This window comes from Triplophysa dalaica, chromosome 6, assembly GCF_015846415.1.
Source record: "Triplophysa dalaica isolate WHDGS20190420 chromosome 6, ASM1584641v1, whole genome shotgun sequence".
Taxonomy (NCBI): domain Eukaryota; kingdom Metazoa; phylum Chordata; class Actinopteri; order Cypriniformes; family Nemacheilidae; genus Triplophysa; species Triplophysa dalaica.
This window is the reverse complement of record NC_079547.1, coordinates 2,497,129-2,520,768: the sequence shown is the minus strand read 5'-3', so window position 1 is coordinate 2,520,768 and position 23,640 is coordinate 2,497,129. Positions and strand designations below refer to the sequence as shown.

General features: G+C 39.4%; 1 protein-coding gene across 5 annotated transcripts; it reads right to left on the bottom strand.

Moving 5' to 3' along the window:
* Positions 1–5,451: 5,451 nt before the first annotated feature.
* bin1b (bridging integrator 1b) lies at positions 5,452–23,332 on the bottom strand. 5 transcript variants are annotated; one of them, XM_056750070.1, is made up of 18 exons: positions 22,941–23,332; positions 17,854–17,934; positions 17,658–17,712; positions 16,804–16,898; positions 15,878–15,973; positions 15,080–15,187; positions 13,118–13,210; positions 12,662–12,747; positions 11,707–11,782; positions 11,569–11,624; positions 11,434–11,466; positions 11,055–11,118; positions 10,513–10,641; positions 9,614–9,637; positions 8,280–8,609; positions 8,042–8,107; positions 6,967–7,068; positions 5,452–6,877 (listed from the first exon to the last, which is right to left on the bottom strand). In XM_056750070.1, exons 1-18 carry the CDS (start codon positions 23,019–23,021, stop codon positions 6,776–6,778), a joined length of 1,677 nt encoding a protein of 558 aa, XP_056606048.1. In that variant the 5' UTR covers positions 23,022–23,332; the 3' UTR covers positions 5,452–6,775. The 5 variants fall into 5 exon arrangements, with proteins under 5 accessions (XP_056606048.1, XP_056606044.1, XP_056606047.1 ...); XM_056750066.1 differs by lacking the exons at positions 8,280–8,609; positions 9,614–9,637; XM_056750069.1 differs by lacking the exons at positions 8,280–8,609; positions 9,614–9,637; positions 10,513–10,641.
* Positions 23,333–23,640: the final 308 nt, after the last annotated feature.

Genomic DNA, 23,640 nt, shown 5'->3' with positions numbered 1-23,640 from the left:
TCCTTGGTGTTCCTCCCTTGGAGAGAACCCGCGGAATTGTCCGATCGGGTCAGTGTTGGCCTTTTACAGCAGAGACTAGATAGTAATCTCTCCCCATCCACCTTTAAAATGTATGTAGCTGCTATTGCCGCTCATCACGATCTTGTGGAGGGTAAGTCTTGAATTTCTAAACGGCAATGGGATGTCTATCAAGGTGTTGCGGTCACGGCTGGCGACGTTCTTCGGAACTGTTGCCGCCAACCTGCTCGTTTGTCAGGCGAGTTCGGCTGGCGCTTCGGCGAAGTCGACCGCCTCGACGAGCAGCGAGGGTGATATGGGGACTGCTATGGATGTCGCTTCGCCAGCTCCGGCTCGGCGAACCGCCCATACCCCAGCTCGCTCACCTGGTGCGTCCCCGATAGGCGGCGGTAGACTGTTCCATAGCGGGAAGACTCATGGGGGGGATGAGGACAAGATCTCTGTCGCGGCATCGGACAGCTGCCTACTGGCATCTGACGGGGACGATCTCTCTGAGCTCCCGCCTACAAGCGGTAGAGCTCGTGATGGGACCGACCCGGAAATGTCGGCCATGCTAGCCCGGGCAGCCGTGAGCATCGGGTTGCAGTGCGTCACACCGCCCTCCCCGAAGCGCTTGCGGCTGGACGAATGGTTCTTGGGTACGGGTCGCGGTGAAAGAACGCGAACCACCTCGGTGCTGTTCTTCCCGGAGGTGCATGAGGAGCTCACGAGGTCGTGGAATCCACCCTTCTCGGCGCGTTCCACACTTGTGAGCTCGGCAGCTGTGACTTGCCTGGAGGTCGACCTAGAGGTTCCCCCAGTGAGCCTCCTTGGTGTTCCTCCCTTGGAGAGAACCCGTGGAATTGTCCGATCGGTTCAGTGTTGGCCTTTTACAGCAGAGACTAGATAGTAATCTCTCCCCATCCACCTTTAAAATTTATGTAGCTATTTACATTTACATTTACATTACATTTAGCATACGCTTTTATCCAAAGCGACTTGCAAAGAGTTTTTGGAAAAGCTGCTATTGCCGCTCATCACGATCTTGTGGAGGGTAAGTCTTGAATTTCTAAACGGCAATGGGATGTCTATCAAGGTGTCAGCTCCGGCTGGTAGACTGTTACATAGCGGGAAGACTCATGGGGGGGAAGAGGACGAGATCTGTCGCGGCATCGGACAGCTGCCTGCTGGCATCTGATGGGGACGATCTTTCCGAGCTCCCATACACATTTAAAATGTATGTAGCTGCTATAGCCGCTCATCACGATCTTGTGGAGGGTTAGTCTCTTGACTTCCCCTCAAGGGCGCGAGGAGGGTGAATCCACCTCGACTGCGCTCTGTACCCTCTTGTGACCTTAATGTGGTCCTACAGGGCCTGGCTATGGCCCCGTTTGAGCCCCTCTGAGACGCCGCTCTTCCTCATCTAACGATGAAGGCGGCGCTCCTGACGGTGCTTGAGTCTATCAAGAGGGTCAGGGACCTCCAAGGCTTTTCCATGTCTCCGGGGTGCCTAGAATTTTGACCTGGTAACTCTCACGTAATCTTGAGACCCAGGCCAGGTTACATGCCCAAGGTCCCCTCCCTTCCGGGATCAGGTGGTAACCTTGCAGGCGCTCCCCTCCGGGGAGGAAGACCCAACCTCTGAAGTGCTGTGTCCTGTGCGCGCTTTGCACCTGTATATTTACCGCACACAGAACTTTAGGAGTCCTGAGCAGCTCTTTGTCTGTTTTGGGAGACAGCATCAGGGGAGAGCTGTTTCCAAACAGAGGCTGGCGCACTGGATTTGTTGATGCCATCTCCTTGGCGTACCAATCCACGGGTCAACCCTGCCCACTCGCAGTGAGAGCCCACTCCACACGGAGCGTGGCCCCCTGGCTGGCATTGGCCCAGGGCGCCACCCTGGCAGATATATGTAGTGCTGCGTCAGTACAAAATGAAATATAAAGAAGAAAAAAGTACAAATAAAGTCAATAATAAAATAAAAAACAGGTCTAGGGACAAGTCAAAAACAACTTTGTGCAAAGCAAGGCAAACAAATAAGTAAATGGCAAAAACACTTAAGTGAAAAATGATACTGAACAGTGAAATTAACGAAAACGAACGATCGAATAATTGCAGCGAACGCCAAGCCTTAGAATAAAAAACAGGCTACAAACAAATACGTTTTTGTACAAAACAACGCAAACAAATAAAAAGCCTATAAGTTCTTTGCTTAAATGGTTTAGACGTGGAGAAAATAATTTCAATAAATAAACTTCAATAAAGAGTAAAAAATCTAATGAGTGAATTCTACTCACATATGTTCAGTATTTGCCCTTTTTTGCATTAGGAAATAACTCAATCAGATATATATCACAAATATTGGTCAATTTATTAAGTCGTGTTGAATGTCATTTTACCTCAGTGAAATGACCATAGTTTTAATGTAAGACAGTTAATCGGGTTGAATGGAATTTACATTTGTTTTCGCCTAGTGAACGATATGCGAAAACCGGACGATTCTGGTTTCTGACCGGTCGATCGGTGCACCTCTAATTTACTTGCTCTCTAAATGCCACCCTCAATAGGACCAAAAATGTGAGGCGTATTTGTTTTCTTTTTAAAAACTTGGATTTTTATTATGATGTATTTGGTTGATTTAGGTGTATTAAGCTATGTTTTTACATACCGTGATTGCATAAAACTATGGTTTTGTGGGTTATAATTATGCCCCCACATCTTTCCAGTCATTCTGTGGTCCATACACACATGGGATACCATCAAAGTTTAAGAAATGTCTGTCTGAGACTTTCAAATAACGCATGTTAGTAGTTAGCTTCAAGGGAAATATTGTTTAAATAATGTTATTTTTTGTTTGAAAAATAACTACTCTCGCAACCCCGCAAAACTGATAGCAAACAAAACACTTCTAAAAGGGAAAATTGAGCTTATTTACAGTCACTATTTTTCCATCCAATCTTTTTTTATTTTATGTGTCAGAAACACCATTTTGTCAACTTTGTTGGGAAGAAGTGAGCTTCTTGACTTATTCACAATGAAGCCGGCCTTTGAAAAGTTGTATTCTGATGGTGTGGATGTGGAGGGGGCACAGTGCAGGTGGTTAGCTGCTTTAGCAAGCTTTGGATATCGTTCTTAATTTTCTGGCCTGTGATGATCCTTATATTGCGCAGCTTCTTTAGATAAACTTTCTGCCAGATCAGACACTGTAAAGTATGCATCTTCGCGTTTGTCATGGTCAAGGAATGACGAGCTCTTAAAGGTCATCTCCTGTCAATTTCTTCTGCGAGTCGTATCTTCAGTGCTTTTGTGGTCAGGCTGTCATCGTCATGCAGCACCCAATGGCGTCTCTTCATGATTATTAACATAGACACTGTTTCTTTAATGTCATACATTAAAGTATGCGCAGCGCCGTGAAGTTTTAACGCGTATACTGACTGCGAGACCTCACACATCGTTAAAACAGATTTACGACATATCTCGCACACCCCTACTTGATGTTTATCTCTATAATGTAGGGCCAGTGGATACTAAGGATCACTCATTCCTATAACATTTTTATGTTCTGCTTATCTTAATTTTAATTTCCTTTTAGTCTTCCCTATATAGAAACAACCACATGGAGATCCAGATCGATATACTACAAATGAGGTTTTGCAATTGATAAATTAGCTTATTCAAAACTCTCGGCCTGATGTTATATCAATAAATGTGTTCGTCTTGACCCTATTATCACAATGATTGCATTTACCACGCATACGCTTTATTACTACCGCAAACATTTTGGCAGTATGTTACATGAATTAAAAAATAAATAAGTTCTATTGAGTTTCCCCTCTTGGTATCCTGTATTTGGGAGGTCTGTCTTTGGCTAATGATCATCCTGGTTCATGGTGAATCTCACCATATCAACAAGGCCAAAGGCCTCAGCATCCTCATCTCCCTGGGCCAGACGGGCTCGTTGATTCAGCCGTTCAACATGAACTTTAGTGCTGCCTCACCCGCTGCCGCCAGGAACTCCAGGCCGTCGGCACTTTGACTATAGAAAACACGTTAAGGAGGTCAAAGGTTTTTGATTATAACCTTCTGTCTTTGTCAATTCTGCCTACCTTCATTTGATGTCTCGATTTTCCTGCACTGGACATTACTGTGCTCCTCAGGAATAGTATTTACCTTTTCCTTTAAAGTTTTAACTGGACACATCTGCATGATCTTCTTCAGAAAGAGAAACCTGTCGAAGAGGGAATCAGTTTTTACCAGAGATGCCAGAGAAGTCACGAATAGCTATAAACTGAATTTGAGGGTTGTGGGCTGAAAGTAAATATTAAACTATATTATATTGTGGGTTAAGCTCTCCATTATTGTTCATTGTGTCACAAATCACATTTTACACTACCTGCAGTTTGAAAATGAATTAAATAAACACTTATTAACCGTCACATACAGCTCTCTGTATTCAAATTCATTTTACATTCATTTTGTAAAAAAGGTTTTTGTCAATGCCAATTTTTCCTCTTTTCATCTATGACAAGGCGGGCCAACAAAGGCCCCTGGCTCTAGTTTGGGCATCTCCAGTTTATACCCATGACTACATCTGCATCAAATAATCTTTTATATTTATATATTATACATTTTTGCGTTTTAACAAATTTTACGTATTGATTAATTTTCATTTAGCAAAATATTATTTTGAACTTTGAAACTACTATGAAAGATATGAGACTTTGAAATTATTTTGACCTTGAACCTGGATATTAAATAACTAAAATGAAATTAATTACATTTTTCATGAGTAAAAAATATGATCTTGTCATCTCACCCTGAGATGCCTTTTAAACAGTATTACTGTCTTACTGATTGGTTTTCTTCTTAATTAAATGTTTAGTTTTTTCCACAGTTTACAAAACATCAAGCATTTACCTTGCTCAAAAGATTTGTACGGTCAAGAAAAACTACCAAAATGACCCTATAATTTTGAATGGTACTGTATGTGTGTATAAACGGCGATGCAGTTTGCCAGCTGCATTAGACAGAGCCGCTTGTGTGAAGTGCGTTTGTCATTGTGCTTGTACTAATGGCACACCATTTTTCATTTGTATTTAGTATTTGTGAACTTGTTTTCTGGCTGCATCAAGGTCATTGAACTAGAGCCCTATGATCTGCGCTATATGGGAAAACGTGCAAGGAATCACGAAAGCAGAATTCTACTATTTAAATATGTCATCTGCTTGTTCTGCATGTCTATGAGTGAATGAGCTGCACACTTTAACATGTCACAAGTCGTGGATTTATCTGTATTTGATGATCCCTATGTCCTACTCCCTTTTATCTGTAAACTCAGTGAATCTCTTAATATGTCAGTTTTTAAACTCGCATGTGAACAACAAATAATCTTTGGCTATAGACCCTCATATGTTATTTTTTCGAAAGGTGTATAATGATCGATAGGACACAAGATGTTCAAAATCATTTTAATGCTTCTCAAGGGCCATACAGTTACAGCATGCTAAAACAGGGCGTCCCAAGCCATACCATAATGCCACAGGACATAATTTCCCCCGTCTTAAAAATCTTTTGCAGTTCCTGTGGTACATTTAGAATCTTCACATATTGCATTTTTTAAATAAACAAAACCCTCTAATATTTCAGTAATGCATTTAAGGGGTGGGTCATATGAAAGAACATAATAAATATGTCATATGTAATAGTCACAAGAGCTGCAGTTGCGTGATGTCAAAAGATCATTGTAAAAACATCATCCTTGAGGTAATCGATTAGTTATCTTTGGTAAAATGTAAAGAATGTCTGCAATCTGTCATTCAAAGAAAATCCTCCCCCTCACACCTTCCCGTTCTCATAAATCTCTTTTATCATTGAAAGAGTGCACGAACATTCACACATTTTTGCAAGAACAATGAGTAAATGACCCCTGCGGGTGTTTCTTTCGTTTATTCAAGTATTTCATTATTCAAAACAGATTTAAATCAAGAGCTTTGAGATGAATAAAAAAATGACAGCTGTGACATGAAAAGATGAGAGGGAGTGAAGGAGACGAGATCTAGATTTGAAAAGCACAGTGTGACAGTATCATATCTGACAACACACAAATTAGCAGCATCATATTTGTGAATAAAAAAGATCACCTCTCATCGAGATTCAACACTCTTTTGGCAAAAGCAGCTTTTGGGCTCAGGGCTCAGATATCATAAAGCATTTTCTAGATCATTACCAAGATCTGTTAATTGGAAATGTGTTTATATATTTGTAACAGCAGAAAATAGATTTGTAGGTCTTCTCCAGTTTCAAAATAAATAAAGCATGCCTCGAAAAGGTCTATAAAAAGTCCAAACAAACTTAATGGTTAGTGGTTTGCCCCATAGTAATTTTCTAATCTTTGGTGTCTTATACCTGCAGACATCATTGATAAAACAAAATAAACAATACAAATATAATGAATTGCATTGTGTGATACTGAATATTACAGAACACTAAGATACCAGGACAGCACTTCACATGCAGTGCGAGAAAAAAAACATTTGAAAAAAATTACCATGAAGGATGTCAGATTAAGAACAAGATTAGTGTGAAATAACATGTTGCTCCAAACACCTTTCACTGTTTTTCATCCTAAAAGGAACTGCAATTGTTAAGCATATTTGATTGAGAAGCCCTTGTTTTGAAAGGTGTCTTATAAAAACCATGAGAAAATAAAGAAAGAAGATCACAGCGTAGGTTTCGTAGATGGCGAGGAGATTCATCCAGTGGGTGATGGTTGTTCCGTTTACACTTTCTGGGTGAAGTTTTCCGGGAAGACGCCTTTGGCTAGCAGATTTTTATTCTGAAGCCAATGTGACTCTTTTACGCCCATTAACCAGCCGTCATCCTGTGAACACAAACACAACATAGGAAAGGTTACCCAGCATGATCTTGCTGTACGATTGTGTGTGTTTACTGTGTGTTTGCGTATCTGACCTGTTCATCTGGATTGGGGAAGGGAATCACATACACAATGTCACCACCCTTCAGTTCGAGTTCATCCTTGTCTGTTGCCACATAGTCATGCATCACTTTCACCTAACAAATATCACATTTTAACCAGTTAAGAGGCATTAGAAATAATAAATACAAGTGCTATCCAATTATGAATGACTTTCATAATCATAATAATAAAATCATAATTTCTTGATGTATTGTGGTCATTCCAGTCCAGTGTTTGTGTTTCAATAAAATCAAACCTCAGGAGTGACATAAAGTCATCCATCAGCAATGTGAACACCCCACAGCGTGACAAGACACATGAAAAGTGTTATCAAAATCCAGGTTATCACATAAAACATATTTTTTGTTATTTTCCTAAATGCATGTAGAAATATTACTGTTGTGTTGCTTAAAAGTGAATATGAACTTGTTTTCTTTGCAGTATTTGAGGTCTTACAAAATACAGCGCATTTTATCTGTCATTTTCACCTGTTTCTCTAGTGTTCATTTACTACAAAAAATCCAAATAGAAATTTTGGGAAATATTGTTTATAAATTAACAAAATGAAACAAATTATCATTTTACCTTAACACATACCTATAAAAAGTTACTTCAGAAAACCTGAAAATAATTTAAGAATGGCCTTTAATTTTTTCCGCAGTTTAATATCTTAAACAAAGCTGCAATCTGTAACTTTTCTAGTAATAAAAATAAACAAATGTAAAAAAGTATATTGAAAAAACGGTGATTGTGGAAATGTCACTTCCAAGTCATTTGACGTAAAGATAAGTGATGTCTGTAGCTCAGCGGTAAGAGCATTGTGTTAACAACGCAAGGTTGTGGGTTCGATCCCAGGGGATAGCAAATACCTATGTAAAATGTATAGGATAAAGCAATGTAAGTCGCTTTGGATAAAAGCGTCTGCCAAATGCCTAAATGTAAATGATGTAAATGTAAAGTTACCTGTAGTTTTATATTTTAAACAGAGATGGCGATAGAGAGGCAAATAAAAGCATACATTTAAATGCAGCTTTAAACTATTGTTTGGAATAAAACATAAAAACGCACCTTGTACAGAACAGAGGGAGGCAGCTCGGCATCCGAAGAGCCATTTGTCACTGTTGGAGCTTCATTCTGAAAACAAAAGGAAAATTGACTACCCTAAAGAAACAAAACCAACCTCCTCCACAGTGAAAAACACATTCAGCTACAATTATGTAGTCTCTAACGCAAAAGAACCACTGATGACATCACATAAAACACAAAACACAAGCCTCCTATACTACTGCACCCTTGCTTCTCTTACACTCTTAGGCTTCTCCCACTTTGGCGGATCAGACTCCGTCTCCCAAGCCGGAGCAGTGCCACTCTCCCAGTTCGCATCTGCGTCCTGCCCTTGCCCTACCTGGGACCCTTCCTCTACCCAGAGCTCCACACCTTTGTCCACCACTGCCGTTTCATTTTCCCACCCTGACTGCCCGGACACGCCGCCCTTATGATCCCAGCTGGGCTGCACGGCAGGAGCAACATCGCCGTTCCAGTTAGGAGCCTCGTACGGCTGCCTGTTCTCACACGCGGGAGCCTCATCATCCCAGTTCCACTGCTGAGATAAATCTGCTGCTGGAGTCGGATCGGGCTGGGGCGGATGGAAGGGAACGTTTGTTGGATTTTGGGTAAACTTGGGATTTTGAGGCGGACAAGAAGGTAAATGGAAGCAGGATGTGTGGGGAGAGACGTCGTTTAGTGTTAACATTTGTTATTTCAGGAGTACTTGTGTCAGAACTGAATGCCATTCTTTACAGGTTCCCCTAAAACACTCCCCCATCTGCCATTGGTTGGACAAACACACACCCCTGCCCTAAATCGGATGCACCAACAAACTAAACAATGTTTAGCGCAACAGTTTTGGGAGGAACTAATTATTTATAGTTGTCTTTGAATATTAAGCTGAGATACGAGAACATCATTTAACATCACCTATGTGATATCCTGATGTGTTGCTTGCATTTGATACTTTAATACATTTTATTAAACTAAAATTAAAATAAAACATTTGTAGTCAACAAACCTACTTGATTGCTAAAATGTAGGATTTGAACCAGGATTGTTAACCACAAGGCTACACCACACCCTACTTGTGTGACATTGAACATGACGTTGTGATTTGCAATGCAAACACCCACTAATGAATGTACAATATTAACAAAGACGTGTTTCTGTAGCTCGGGGTTCTCAACCTTTCCGACTGTATGCAAATTCGAATGCCTCCCATTGTATTCAACAATCTTCAAACTTTAAAAACTCAATTTCTACCCAACTACATATTTTGAGACAAATGATAATATCTTTTTAGTTTTTTAAATGTACTTCAATGATCATTTGGCTCATTTTAAAATATCAGTCATCTTGAGGCCCCTTGAGAGGCCAGCAGGGACCCCCTTGTGGGCCATGTCCCCCCTGTTGGGAATCACTCCGGTAGCTCAAACGATAAAGCATCACCTGCACCAAAGTCATTCTAGTTTCATTCTTCCTCGATTCTAATAGCTTAATCAGATGGTGACTTGTAGCTAAATGCACGCGTTCCCAAACTATAAATCTGATCACAGCCAGGTGTGGTTCTGGTTCATCACGAGATCTTACCTCCCATGAATCCCATGAAGCCTCCTTCCACGAGGCAGCACAAAATGAACAAAAGATACATCTATCATCATGTCAACAGTTATTACTTGAGTTTGTGCTTACATAACAATCAGAGGACAATCTATCTACAGCATCACACATTGCGGACCTCTCTGAAACGTGCAGATTTTTTACAAATCTAATGCCTCTGTAAAGCGTGGTGTGCTATGATTGGCCAGTTAACCAATGTGTAGTGATTGGTGGAATGCTGCAGGCATGTGACAGCAATGTAACGCCTCTGACCATATTTGGAACTGAAGGGTTCCTCTTCAATTGTACTGACAGGTACACTACATTACTTACTTGCGTCTACATTTGGGTGGTCTTAGTCAAGTCATACCACCAACTGACGTAGATTTGTGGGGGTGTGGTTACACGAGGCCTTTCAGGCAGGTCTGGGTGAGCATTCGCTTTTACATAGAATGCAATTTTGCAATTTTATGTGTCTTATACATGCATGGGCAACTTATAACACACCAAAGACACAGAAAAACACATATTCGCGCCATATGACCCCTTTAAAGTGCAACGGTTGTTTTTAAGGAAATACTTGCACATTAAACATAGCCAAATATAAATATAGTCAAAAAGCAGCATAGATCACTTGCAAAGCATCCCGATCTAGATTCAGCAGACAACTCACTACTGAGTCTTTGCAACAAACACAATGCATATAGAAAACAGCATGTTTACTGGTACCAGTAACAGAGAGCACCTGGGACAACACAATGTTCACTCGAAGCAGTGACTTCCTACAGAAGAGTGCACAGGTTTATGGGGAGACCGACTTTAAAGATTTATGACGAATAAGCAGATATAGTACATTCTTAGATGAGAAAGGGAGTCATTTGACCTCTGACCTGTGAAGCGGTTGTAATGTTAATATCAGCAACCACTGTCTCCTCTAACACGACAGTGATGTTTTCCAGTTTCACCTCCTGACATGAGGTCGGTCTGGGGGGCCGTGGAGAAGGAGGTGCTTCTCTGGACTGCCACACAACATGCCAATACACACAAAAACATGCACACACATGTAGGTTATGAATAAACACAATGCAGGTTAAAACACAAATTCAGCACCGCTTCGATTTGAGGTTAACGCACACATTATCCTTGCATTTTAGAATAAAACGTCTACTAATAGTATTTAAAGTACATTTATATAACATTATTTGCTTTATATTTTACTTATATTTGCCAGAAACCGTCAAATGTTAATTATATAAATAAAGTTCATTCTACTTCATTTAAATGTTAATATTTTCTACAGTTATTGACCAATCGGCATCATCAAAGACCCCAAAGATCTGTTTTATAAATTGTAAAAACTTCTACAGGCACAGACAATTGACACACAGATACAAAGCAAATCATATAAAGCACATTTCTCACACACCCTGACCTTTGATGGAGATTTATTGATGTCTGTCCCAGACTCAGAGAGACTGTGATTGGTTGCCACTTCACTGCAATTAAAAAGACACACTGATAAAGAAACAACACTACGAAACACAGTATGATTCACAAGTGTCATGCCTATAATTCACCTCTAGGTGTCAGCACAAGCCAATGTTAATATTTCAGCCAGACAGAATTTAAATCACTTCTAAACACATGCTGTCTTTAACAGATGTTAAAGTCCCGGGTGGTTTGACGTGTCAGCATTTAGACATGCATGCTCTACAGGTCTGCGGTCAGTTTACACAGCAACCATGTGTTAGTATGTCTTGAGTGCAAGAAATGTTGAAAAAAACACTAATACACATTACACGTGTAGTTACCTTGTCCCAGTGCTGGCTCCTTTAACACCTTTTCTGTGGATTTTTGGGGGAGGGTTGATTTCATTTACAGGGAAAACAGCGACTCTTAAAACTACAGGAAACAACGGTTTCTATAAAGCGGAGAGATGTACTCACTTCACCTGACGCTGCTCGTCCAGTTTGGTCATAATGTCGCTCAGATTCTGGTTCAGCTGTGAATGAGACGGATCTTTGTAAACCCAAAATGATTCATCATTGGTCTTTTGTTAATAAGAGAGACTATTATTGACTCACTTTGCCCATGTCCCTGTGAAATTTCTCTTCCAGGCCAGCAACGCTCTGGAATGTGTTAACATACAAGCCAACACGACTGTGGATACAGAGAGATCTCGATATTACTCACCAGGGGCCGGATTCACAAAACATTCTTAAGAAGGAAATTCTTCTTAACTGCCATGTTTTTTCTTAAATTCTAATTTACGATAAAAGTTGGGAATGTTACGTATTCCCGAAAAAAAACCTTCTAAAGGTAGTTCTTAGAAATGTTCTCAAGATTGATCTTTGGAAACAATAGAGAAGAATCCAACTTCTCGAAACAAAAGCGGTCGTAAATTTCATTTTAAAATTACGACAGCCTCACGGTTGTTTTAAATCTCAAAAGTTAAGATGTTCAATACATATATTTGGTTGTTTCACATGTGACGTGTTTTGTTTTGAGCCGGAATCATAATTTTGACCTTTACTTCAAATTAAGGAATATTTGTTTGGATATAATAATGATAAGGAGCTTTCATTATTAAACATGGAGTGCTTTTTACAATATTATGGGCAAAGTGACTCGAAACGGAGAGGGTCACAAGTATTATACTGTGGTACAACACATTTTTTTTTAATGCTTGCTAACATATAAGCTTACATGCGATCAAAAATGACGTTTAATGCGAATATATATATATGCTATATAAGACGTGCTTGTTGTTACACACATAACGTTTATCAGATAAACATCTACAGTGACCACATGAGCAAGCGAGTGTAATCATATTATTTTATTCTTACAACAAAAATGACGAAAATATTTGAGAACATTTTACGAAATGTTTGAGAATCACTCTTACGAACTCCCAACAATTATTCTTAAAAACGATCTTAGATTTTGTCTTAAGAACAGTTTTGTGAATCCGGCCCCAGATCAGGATAACTTCAGTTTCGGATGAAGAATAAAGCGAGACGTCAAGGTGGTTATTACCTGTTCCACAGGGTGGGAAGCTCTTCCTGAAGCTCATAATTGATCTCTTCAAAGACCTTCTGAGCTCTCCCCAAATCTTCCTCAGCCTGAACGCATACAAACAGACCAAAACACAGTAATTACAGCAAATAATTACAGTCATTTACTGTACTTATTTACAGTTTCCTGCAGCTCAGCTTTTAGAACAGAGAGCATGTGGATATAATTTACTTCATTGTAAATACTCCAGCGTTATGTGTAAAAAAATTGTACATAAAAAATTACGTTTCACACATGCAGTTCATAATAAAAAAGAATGAAGCCACGTCTAAAACCAAAAATACACCTTAGGAATAATATCGCTGTATAAAGAAGCCAATGAGACATCACATTGCTCAGACTGGGTGGGACCGTGAGCAGGAGGCGGGGTTAGATAGGTTAGGGGAGGGTTCACAGGCGGAGTGACAGATGAGTCACCTGGTTTCTCGAGAGGTTAGTTTGAGCGATTTGATGTGCTGCGATTATTCCCTGAGCCCACACAGGAGCCGCTTTCTCCACCAGAGCCAATGGCTATGCAGAAGAAGACAGATATCCAAAGCAAAACGAGAAAAAGAAGAAAACAGGCCAGGAGACAGTCATTCAGAAATACTCAAGCGCTTTGTTAGCGTGCACAACTTTCATCAAGCAAGATGATGCATAATAAGACGTGTGTTAATAAAGCTTGTGCAAACATATTGTATATTCAATAAAAATACTGTTTTATATACAGTCATGTGACAAAATTAGGACACCCCATAAAACGTTCTGTTCTTTATTAAGAAATCTTTACATATCACTGGCTAATGTTGTTTTTATTTTTGTCTGGAAAATAAAGTGATTTAATTGAACGTAAACAACAAAAAATCACAATGTTTTACTCATTAAACAAAAGATTTCAACAAAAATGTGTATTCTAACTGAGGAAAAAGTTAGGACATCCTGACCACTAATAGCGAGTGTTACCCCCCCTTTGGCTGAAATAACTTCAGTGAGACGCTTCTTGTAGCCATCTACCAGTCTCTGACATCGGTCTGAGGAAAGTTTACCCCACTCCTCAACGCAGAATTCTTTCAGCTGCAAGATGTTTGATGGGTTTCTTGCATGTACAGCCCGTTTCAAGTCACCCCACAGCATCTCAGTGGGATTCAGATCTGGGCTTTGACTCGGCCATTCCAGTACTTAGTATTTCTTAGTTTTCATCCAGATCTTGGTGGATTTACTGGTAAGTTATGGGTCATTGTCATGTTGCAGGGTCCAGTACCGCTTCATCTTCAGTTTTTTTATGGATGGTCTTCCTCAAGGACCCCCTGATACACAGTAGAATTCATGGTGGATTCTATGATGGTGAGCTGGCCAGGTCCTGGAGGTTCCTTTCCTGGAATGCTGTATTTGGTTTACGCCAAACATGCCCTCTGTTTCGGTGTCCAAATAATTCAATTTTAGACTCATCTGTCCAAAGAACATTATTCCGAAAGTCCTGGTCTTTGTCTACATTCTCACTGGCAAACTTCAGTCTGGCCTTAATGTTTTTCTTAAACACGCCTCCCATTAAAGTTAAACTTGTGTAGTCTCTTTATGATTGTAGCGGCATGCACTTTCACATCAACAGTAGCAAGAGCCTGCTGTAGTTCCCGTGATGACATTTTAGGGTTTTTGGTGACATCTTTTAGCAACTTGCTGTCTGCTCTTGGGGTGAACTTCCTTGGACGGCCAGACCTGGGCATGTTGACAGTTGTTTTGAACGTCCTCCACTTGTAGACTATTTTCTCGACAGTGGAATGGCTGATTTCAAAATCTTTTGATATATTTTTATATCCCTTTCAAGACTCATAAGCTTCTACAATCTTCTTTCTGAAGGCCTCAGGAAGCTCTCTTGATCTCAGCATGGTGTTCACTCTCACTTCAACAGCCAAGAGCACACCAAACTAAATGTGTGTGGTTTAAATAGGGCCAGCTTCCTTCAAAAAGCTGAGTAACAATGTCCTAATCTTGTGTATCTGATGTGATACACCTGTGTGTGATTATAGCCATTTTAAGTGGGAATAGTTGTCGGGACGTCCTCATTTTTTCTCACCACAAATTGTTTTTTTTTTAAAGTATTTTCTTCAGTTTTAATCGTTTAGTTATATTTCTTGAATATCTTAGTATTGCTTTAAATTGATATTAAATATCCATATATCCAAATATGTTTAAAAACTCACAGGCTTTCATGGGGTGTCCTTATTTTTTCACATGACCGTATATTCCAGTCACATTTATAAGAAATGAAGGAATTGTTTAAACAAATATGATGGAATAGATTGTGAGAGGTTTGTGTGAACTATTCCTTTAAATTGGTTAGTCAACAAGATATTTTAGACAAGTTAGGTAGTAGACGACAGGCTAGTGAGCATCTGGTACCTTGGCAATTTTGGCCTCATCTTTTTTCTTGGCTTTCTGTATAGAAGCAAAGTGATGCCTGGCACTGTCGAAGTCCACCAGCTTTCTCTCACGCTTTGCGATGCGAGCCTGCAGGAAGTCAAAACAACGACTGTGACAAAAGTGATACGTTAACGTTTCTGAAGAGAATTTGGAGTCATTTTGGATATGTTGCAAAACATATAAAGTACAATATGTCTTGTAGAGCAACACGTGACCTGAATCAATATATAATGTTTTAATGTATTTTTGTTTGTTTGTTTATGTTGCGCTTTTACAGCTTTTTAACTTACTTCTTAATTTTAATGTTGTGTTGAAATGTCAACTTCTATCACAGACAGAGAAAGTTCAATTAAACCTTGAAAGAAAATGGTTAATGCTTGAGAAATAAATATTAGTTTTTTACTTAAAGTTTTCCTTTTGATTTAAAGTCTCTAACATATTGATTCTCAAACTTTTTAGTTATAAGGCCCCCTTTCTGTAGAGTGCATTGCTTTGCTGCCCCCAAAATAAACAATTACAATCTTAAACTTAAAATTTTAATTAAACCTAAAACATGTTCAGTTATTAGATGCTAAAACATAAATTATTCTGGTTGCTGGTCTTAGTTTTCTGATGTTTGATTGCACAAAATGTATGATACATTTCTATATTTCATAAAATCTGTGGCCCCCCCTGGAACTATCTTGGCCCCCCCAGGGGTCCACGGCCCCCAGGTTGAGAACCACTGCTCTAAAATATTCTGATGCAGTGATATGTTCTCCCCTCAATGTAACAAACCTTTATATCTGGAAACTGAGCCAAGTATGTATCCATAGAAATGACGGCATTATCCGTGAGCTTCTGGTGAAAATCTTGCCACAGGATGTCAGTGTCCTGTAAAATAAACACAGTCAGACATATTCACACATCCATATGCTCTTTCTCTCTTCCTAACATACCCACGCGTTCATATGATCTTTCCCTCTCTCTAACACATACACATGGTATGAAACCACAGATATACACTAAATATGAATTTGGGGAACTAATTTCACATCAGTATCACTACTCACCACGTCTGTTTCTATGTACTAAGTACTCTAAACTAGCTAACACCATTCTCTCCCTGCCCGCTAGATGAGTCATTTGTCATGTTTACCTCCAGATTATTATCCATTTCTTTCTCTATCATTTCCTAAATGCATGAAGAGATGGATGAGAAGAAGGAAGGAAGCAATAATGCAGAAAATTTGCAAAAGCAACAAGGATTTAGATTAATAAAGCTGTTCTTTGCTCAGGAGATTTCATCAAGTTCTCAGTTGTATCTACCCTAATTCAAAGTGAAAATTCTGTCCTCATTTTCTCACCCTCTTGTCATTTCAAACCTTTAAGACTTTCTTTCTTCAGCAGAGCACAAAAGAAGATGTTTTGAAGTAAGTTGGTAACCTAACAGCACTTCTATTGTACAGACACAAAACCAATGCAAGCGAATGGGTTCCAGTTAACATTTTTCAAACTATCTTCTTTTGTGTTCTGCAGAAGGAAAAAAGTCAAGCGGTTTTAAACGACAAGATGACAGAATTTAAATTTTTGGGTGAACTATCATTTTAAGTCTCAAGATGTTTGCCCTGAAATTCCTTCAAACACAAATAAGAATAGAGCTATACATCAACATGGACGTAATCTGTTTCGGTCTTAGAGTCATTTCATGAATTATTACACACCTCCACGAGGGAGTCGACCTCTTCTTTGCCAAACCACTCGGGGTCGTAAATGTCGGCCAGACAGTCATGCAGACGCTTTGAACACTCGTGCATCGCTGCGGAAACAGACAGCGGGTAAGCAAAGAGACAAGGGTGAACAATGGCTAGACTTTCAGAGAAGTGAGAGCAGTCGCGGGCACACAGGAAGAAGCTCAAAGGTTGGTGGTCTGCATAACAGCAGCAGTGTTTCATCAAACCGCTTGGCCTTCACTGGGGCTTAAAGTTCACATAAAATTCAAAATTCTATTATTTATTGTACATTTTTACTAATATTGTATGACATTCGCTGTATGTCCCCTCAAAGCATATGATATTCATACTTTCGTGGAACACAGATTGATATTCATGACTGGTCTTTTTCATACAATGGAAGTAAATGGGGACTGGGGCTGCACTGGGAAAACACTAAAGTCATAAATAAGACCATATGACTAGTGTGCATTCCAAGGAATGTCAAGCCACATGTAGCTTTGTGTCAGGACGAGACAAGTAACATCAACCATAATTTTTTACGACTTACCTGATGCACTGTGTATCTACACCAACGTGAAATCTTAGCAATGAGGAAGGTACAATTTTCAGCTAATTTTATTCATTAAATATAACGCACAAGTATTCAAATGAAAGAAAACGGCAATAGGAATATGCCTGATATCTCTTTCTGTGTTTCACGGAAGAACGCAAAGCATTTGTTTGGAACGTGTAATTTATTTTATTGGGGTGAAACCTTGTGACCAGAAATATGGCCATATTAAATAAGACATTAAAAAAAAACACAGTTAGCTACAATAAGATCACAAGACACACAGTCTTACTATTGACTGCTACCAAATATGCCTTCAAGTCTCTCTGGAGTTTGGTGCCATCAGCCTGTGGACAGAGATCAAAGAGACACTGAAGAAACCATCACATTTAAGATAGATAAAGGAAGCTGGATACGGATCAAAGGGCAAAAGAAAAGCGGTATATTAAGGACGAGGGTCACAGAGGGTGAAGCGTCAGGGGTCTTACCAGCTGCTTGTTAAAGTTTGCCACCTCCTCCTCAAAGGCCATGTCTTTGGTTTCATCAGCCTTACCCAACTTTTGCATCACCTATTAGAGAAAAAGGTAAAAATTATGCCAATAAAACAGACAAAAACGATAGATTATGATAGTTCTGGGTGGAAAAAGACTTTTTTTTACGATTTTTTTAATATAAGAAAACACAATAAATCATTTATTACATCTTTAATAGAAATGCTGACCATTTCTGTCTTAATGTCTCAAGAAAAGGGTTTAAACAGAAGCACATTCCATCAAGCATGTGTGTGTCTTAAAAAAGTTTAATTTTCCACCCCTTCATGGCTGACAGTATCACTTCCATCTTTCTCTTTCTCACCATGAGCGCTGAAAGACCTTCATAACAAATGAAACTTAACAGAGGAGGTTTCCCAGGAAATAAAGCTTGTGAATATTGTGTCACGGTCACGGGCAACAGGTTGTTGAACATCATAAAACACATTTCCCACCAGTTCTAATAATGATGCACATTTCCTTCCTGTTAAGTGTGTTTGAGTCCAGTTCTGTTTACTCAGAGGTCATTTCCTTTTCCTTTTCATTTGCATCAACTTCTGGCGGCATATTAAACGGGCCATGTGTGACCCAGATAGTGCTGGTCTTTGCATCACATCCTGCAAAGCTCGATTCATGATATCATGATGATTAAAGATGAAAGGAGCTCACAGGATGGTGCAATTGTCCAGGAGGAGAACGATGAAGATGTTTCACAGACAGCTACAGCAAAAACAAAGAGGATCTAAACAAAAGTGCTCAAAAAAACTATAGAGAACATTCACATGCAAGACACCTAAAGTGCATTCACATCATACATTTTATCATAAAAGTACGTGTATTCCCTCAGACTCGAACCTATGACCTTACGTTGCTATTGCTACAACTGAACTACAGAAACCTAAGAGAAATCCCGGTAAGCTCTAATGTCCCTCTGATTTCCTCTTGGCCTACAGTAATAAAACCATAGTCAGCTGCGCTACTATTGAGAAATGTATGAAAACTTACTTAATCTGAACTAGACCGCATCCACTTCACTTTTTCATTTCTAGTGAAATGTTCCTTCAAACAACAGAATTCTGTGTAAAGTCAAGCAGAGGTCCACGGCTAAAAATACAGATTTGAGCATTTTCTTTTTGGTTAAAGAAATACATAAATTAAGAAAAAATAAATATGAAATGTAATAGATAAATATTATGTAAAGGTGGACAAAATGAAAATTGTTATGAAATTACAAGGGGGGAATAACTTTAGAAAGACAACACCATTGAACGTCTATTTGTTTGTTTGCTTAGATTAGAGAATACTGCATTATGCCAATGGTGACTGGTTTAAATATGGGCAATTTCTGTGTCCTTTTCCTAAAGTTGCATGTCTGTTATCCAGAAAGTATCCACCTGGACACACCATCTTATTGGTGGAGAGGAGACAGAGTTACGAAGACAATTAGTATATATAGGGATGGTGAAGAGGCCACGATGATGTAGAATGCCGGGGTAACACCCCTACACTTATCCAAAGGACCTCCTGGGTTTTTTAATGACCACAGAGAGTCAGGACCTCGGTTTAACGACTTGTCCGAAAGACAGATAACATTGGTTTTTAGTAGTCAAATAGCAAAAGGAAGTGATCACTAAACATACAACTGATACCTTTCTGGTCCAAAAAAAGACATTTCAAGATTTGACACAGCTCTCAGTTGTGTTTCATTTAAATATCAAGCACTCAGATGTTTCTCCTAAAAGTGCACAGGAGAAAAAAACAGAATCAAATGAGACAATTGGTCAAACCCTCGAAGAGTATGGAGGTGTAAAATGAATGTAGATTGTAGAGGTAAAATAATCTGGATTTAAGTAAACCTTGATTCATAATTTAAGGTCATTTTGAGAACAAATCTGAGCTCAGTTTGACACATTGTTGAGATCTTTTCTGAAACTCTAATGAGGAGAAATATTTCTCAGGAGAAATATCGAGACGCAGGAGAACAAAGCAAAAGTTTCCATTTGCTCTCCGTTTAATCTCAGTGATGTCTGAGAAATAATGGAGATATTAAAGATATCCCATCTGTGATTTGACCCAGTCCTGAGTCAGCCGTGTTTAACCTATTTTAAACAAACCAACACTGAGCATTTGTCCAACAGCTGAGAGATTTGTGTGTGTGTGTGTGAGACAATCTCAACATTTGAACAACTGGGCAGTGACCGCATACAAATTGATCTATATTAATCCACGGCACGCATATAATCTGTTCTATCTTGTCCAAACTCAAATCTCTTTTTCCAACACATGTTAACTCAAAATATAGACATTACTGTAGACTCGAATCAATCCACATGAAACAAATAATACGACTATGAAACGTAAAGCGCTAAATAAAACCCCCAAACTTTTAGAAGCAAGTGGATTGGCTCCATTTGTTTGTGTGTGCAGATTTAAAAGGTTAAAGGAGTTTACACAGTTAGCAAGCGAGATTTACTGCCCCGGTACAAGTGTGTATGAGTGTATTCTCCCAAGACACATGTCTCTTCATATGTGTTTTACAGTGGCCTCTGGTCTTTAGTTCTATTCGATGGGTCCCGGTGTTCAATTACAGCCCCAAAAATACCCAAGACCACGGCCGCTGGCATTCACACACACCGGTTTGTCACACAAGAGCTTTCTGGGGATTAGCTCACAGCTACAGCCTGTCTGCTATTCATAGCGCCAATCCACACACTGCTCGATAGCTCAATGAGGACGGACAGGTGTGTGGGTGGAGTGCGGAAAAGGGGGGTGGCTACATGACAGGAAACGTACGGCGGAAGCTTTTGATTGACGCGTCGCATGTCCAGTCAGAGCAGAGGTCAGGGGACGGCCGGGGACCCCCATTTCGTCTTCATCTGAGGTCGTGATTGTTTCCATAGCAACTGCTCACGCTCATTTTTGGATTTCATAGGAACAACGAAATCTTAAAAATAGTACATCGTATGAGGAGAGACGGACAGGTGGATGGTGCAGAAAAGGGGGCAAAGATGCGGGCTGTTTGCCAGCAGAGGATCATGGTTAACTCTTCTCTATTTGGCAAGTTTTTTTTTTTGCCAAAAGGAAACTGTGACCTTCTCAAAGCAAGTGATCACTCAGTAGGAGACACATATATATGCATACTAGTGTACTAGAGTCAAACCCTTAAAGTAAAGTAACTAAACCATTTGCACAAACAACTAAAATCGAGATTACTAAAACACTCATTGATGAAAAGTGTCTTGAGATGAAATAAAGATTTCAGCGATGTACCAAAGTATAACCGAGCACAGAGCATCCCATGGAGGATAAAGATTAGGAGTCTAGTGTTCAGGACAGACGAGAGATGGCCATACAGGAAGAGAACACAAACACAGATGCAAACAAATCCTTTTAAACAACATCTTAACTCATTTCACATCTACATGATTACAAAGTAATGTGACCGCCCGCTTTGGAGACAGGAAATGACTACCAATTGTAAAAATATCTTTCACCTATCTCTTATTGTCCCTTCCTATTTAATCTCTTAAAATCACAAAAAGAGTAAGACGAAGATTTTTGCGAAACTTTTTATGGTAAAAGCTATTAAGATGACAACTTGCATAGACTATATGAATCGGTTGAGAAGTGGCCACACCATCGATCCTACTGATCATATTGTCATCACCTATAAGAATCACAACAGACTAATGTGATCTTTTAAGGTGTTCCTGTCATTTTATTCTTACATTATAATAAATCCCAACTCAAACGGTGTGTGTCAGTTTAATGCCCCCGGGCCATAGCTCTGGTGTCCAGCTGAGCATGTGGGGGGCGAGCAGACATTTCGAGTGTTTAGTGTGGAAATGACACTTCCTGGGCTGGTCCTCCTGTGCTCAGATGTGGCTCTGTTTGTGTTGATGTTACGATACTGCCCTGCGGCTTAAATTTAAACACAACATCGCCGTTTCCTACCTGCTTTTGTTCATTGAAGTGGGCTTTGAACAGTATTTAATACGTGCAAAAAGAGTATTCTTGAAAATTAGTGTAAATAAGCATCAGGTTCCCATTGTGACAATATAACACAATGTAGTGACACAGAAGGTACTGCTATAGGGTCATGTTGTCACAAACTTGTAGTTTTATTCTTGTGTAATATTGGTGCCAATCTTAATAGGATTATTGAGTGTAACTTTTATGAACGTATTCACAGAAATGTATCTAAAAATACTAACGGGTGGTTTCCCAGACAGGGATGATCTGAAAACAGGACAAGTTTTTTGATTAAATTAGTTTATTTAAGTGTTTTTTAAGAACATACTTGTACTGTGTGCATCTTTATTTTAGTTATTTAATCTGGTACTATGTTTAAACCTAGTCTGGGAAACCACCTCTTACACAAATATTCTCTGGAGTAAGAGTGCGCGAGCTTGCCCTGTTCTCTATTACCGTACCCTGTAACCAACACAGAATATAATGGATACTTCATTTAAAATATAATGATATAACCTGGTTTATAACGCTAATATGCATTATTGACGGGATAAGTAAATAAGTAAGAGCTCAGAAAATGTGATTTTTAAACAAAATACCCAACATTCCCTTACGAAAGTTAACCATGTTTTTTTTCTGGTACAAGTGTAGTAACCATGATATTTTAGTACATTTATTACTTGGGGCAAAACCATGGTTTTACAACAGTTACCATCGTTTACTATGTTTTTTACAAAAAACATCGTTTTCACAACCCTGGTTATTTTGTGCTAACCATTGTTTTGCTATAGTAACCATGTTTTTTTTGGATGGGTTGAACTGTAGTAAAACCATGGTACATTTTCTTAAGGGTTTTCTTACACCCATAGAGAAAAACGCACAACGCTACTGCGCATGCGTAACACTCAAGCATAATTTGTCTTCTTTAAATTAAAATAATTTTAGAAAGTAAAGTATTTATTTGTTGCATTGAAAAAATACTAGATAATGACATTTAATCACCCGATAGCGTACTACTTAACGCAATAGCGCCTCATAGACAACTTCAATATGTACATATATAACATGCATACCTTCTCTTGCGCTCGGGTTATCCTCTTCTGCATATTACTGGCCAGTTTTCCAGGGCTGACCACTTTCCCTATCTCTGCCATGGTTAAACTTCTTCAAGTTTCCAACGTGAATAAATAAGTAAATATTTAAATAAGGCGTCACAGACGAGCTAAAGCACGGAAAGTAACAGCAGGAGAGACAGAAGAGAAGTAGTCGCTTTTGGGGGAAATCTTGGACTGGAGGTCGGCGACGAGTAATCCTTCTTAAAGAGACAGTGCCGTAGTGTTTCACGAAAACTGAGGCGAAAGAGGAGGTATCAACAAAGCTAACCTTGAAAACTGTTAAACACGGTAAAGTTCGAACAAATTCCGTTATGCGTCTGTGGTGACAATCGACTTGAAAACGAAAGAGAGAAAGAGAAGAGAGAGAGAGAGAGAGAGAGAGAGGGGGTTCTTCAACTGTGCGGATTATGTTTCCACTACTTATTATAGACGCTCTCTTAAAGGCGCAGGTAAACACAAGCACGATATTACAGCTTGTCAGCGTCCTCAACTTCACGCGCAACTGCGCAGACAGACCTGCAAATTACATCAAAGTATCGCGAGAGCGAATACGAATTGGAGCTCTTGAACGGCTTTCGCGGTACTTTGTTGTCATTAATCTTTCGGTTTGCGCAAATTATGTTTATCTGCAAAGAGCCGTAGTAATAAAATCTATCTA

What these genes read in the sequence shown, in the direction of transcription:
- bin1b (XM_056750070.1), bottom strand. Translation starts at nt 23,021, where the DNA reads ATGGCAGAGATAGGGAAAGTGGTCAGCCCTGGAAAACTGGCCAGTAAT. An exon ending in AGGTCGACTCCCTCGTGGAG is followed by an intron (nt 15,974 to 16,803) that starts GTGTGTAATAAT and finishes TTTATTTTACAG; the next exon opens with GACACTGACATCCTGTGGCA. An exon ending in GGAGCCAGCACTGGGACAAG is followed by an intron (nt 11,119 to 11,433) that starts GTAACTACACGT and finishes TTTTAATTGCAG; the next exon opens with TGAAGTGGCAACCAATCACA.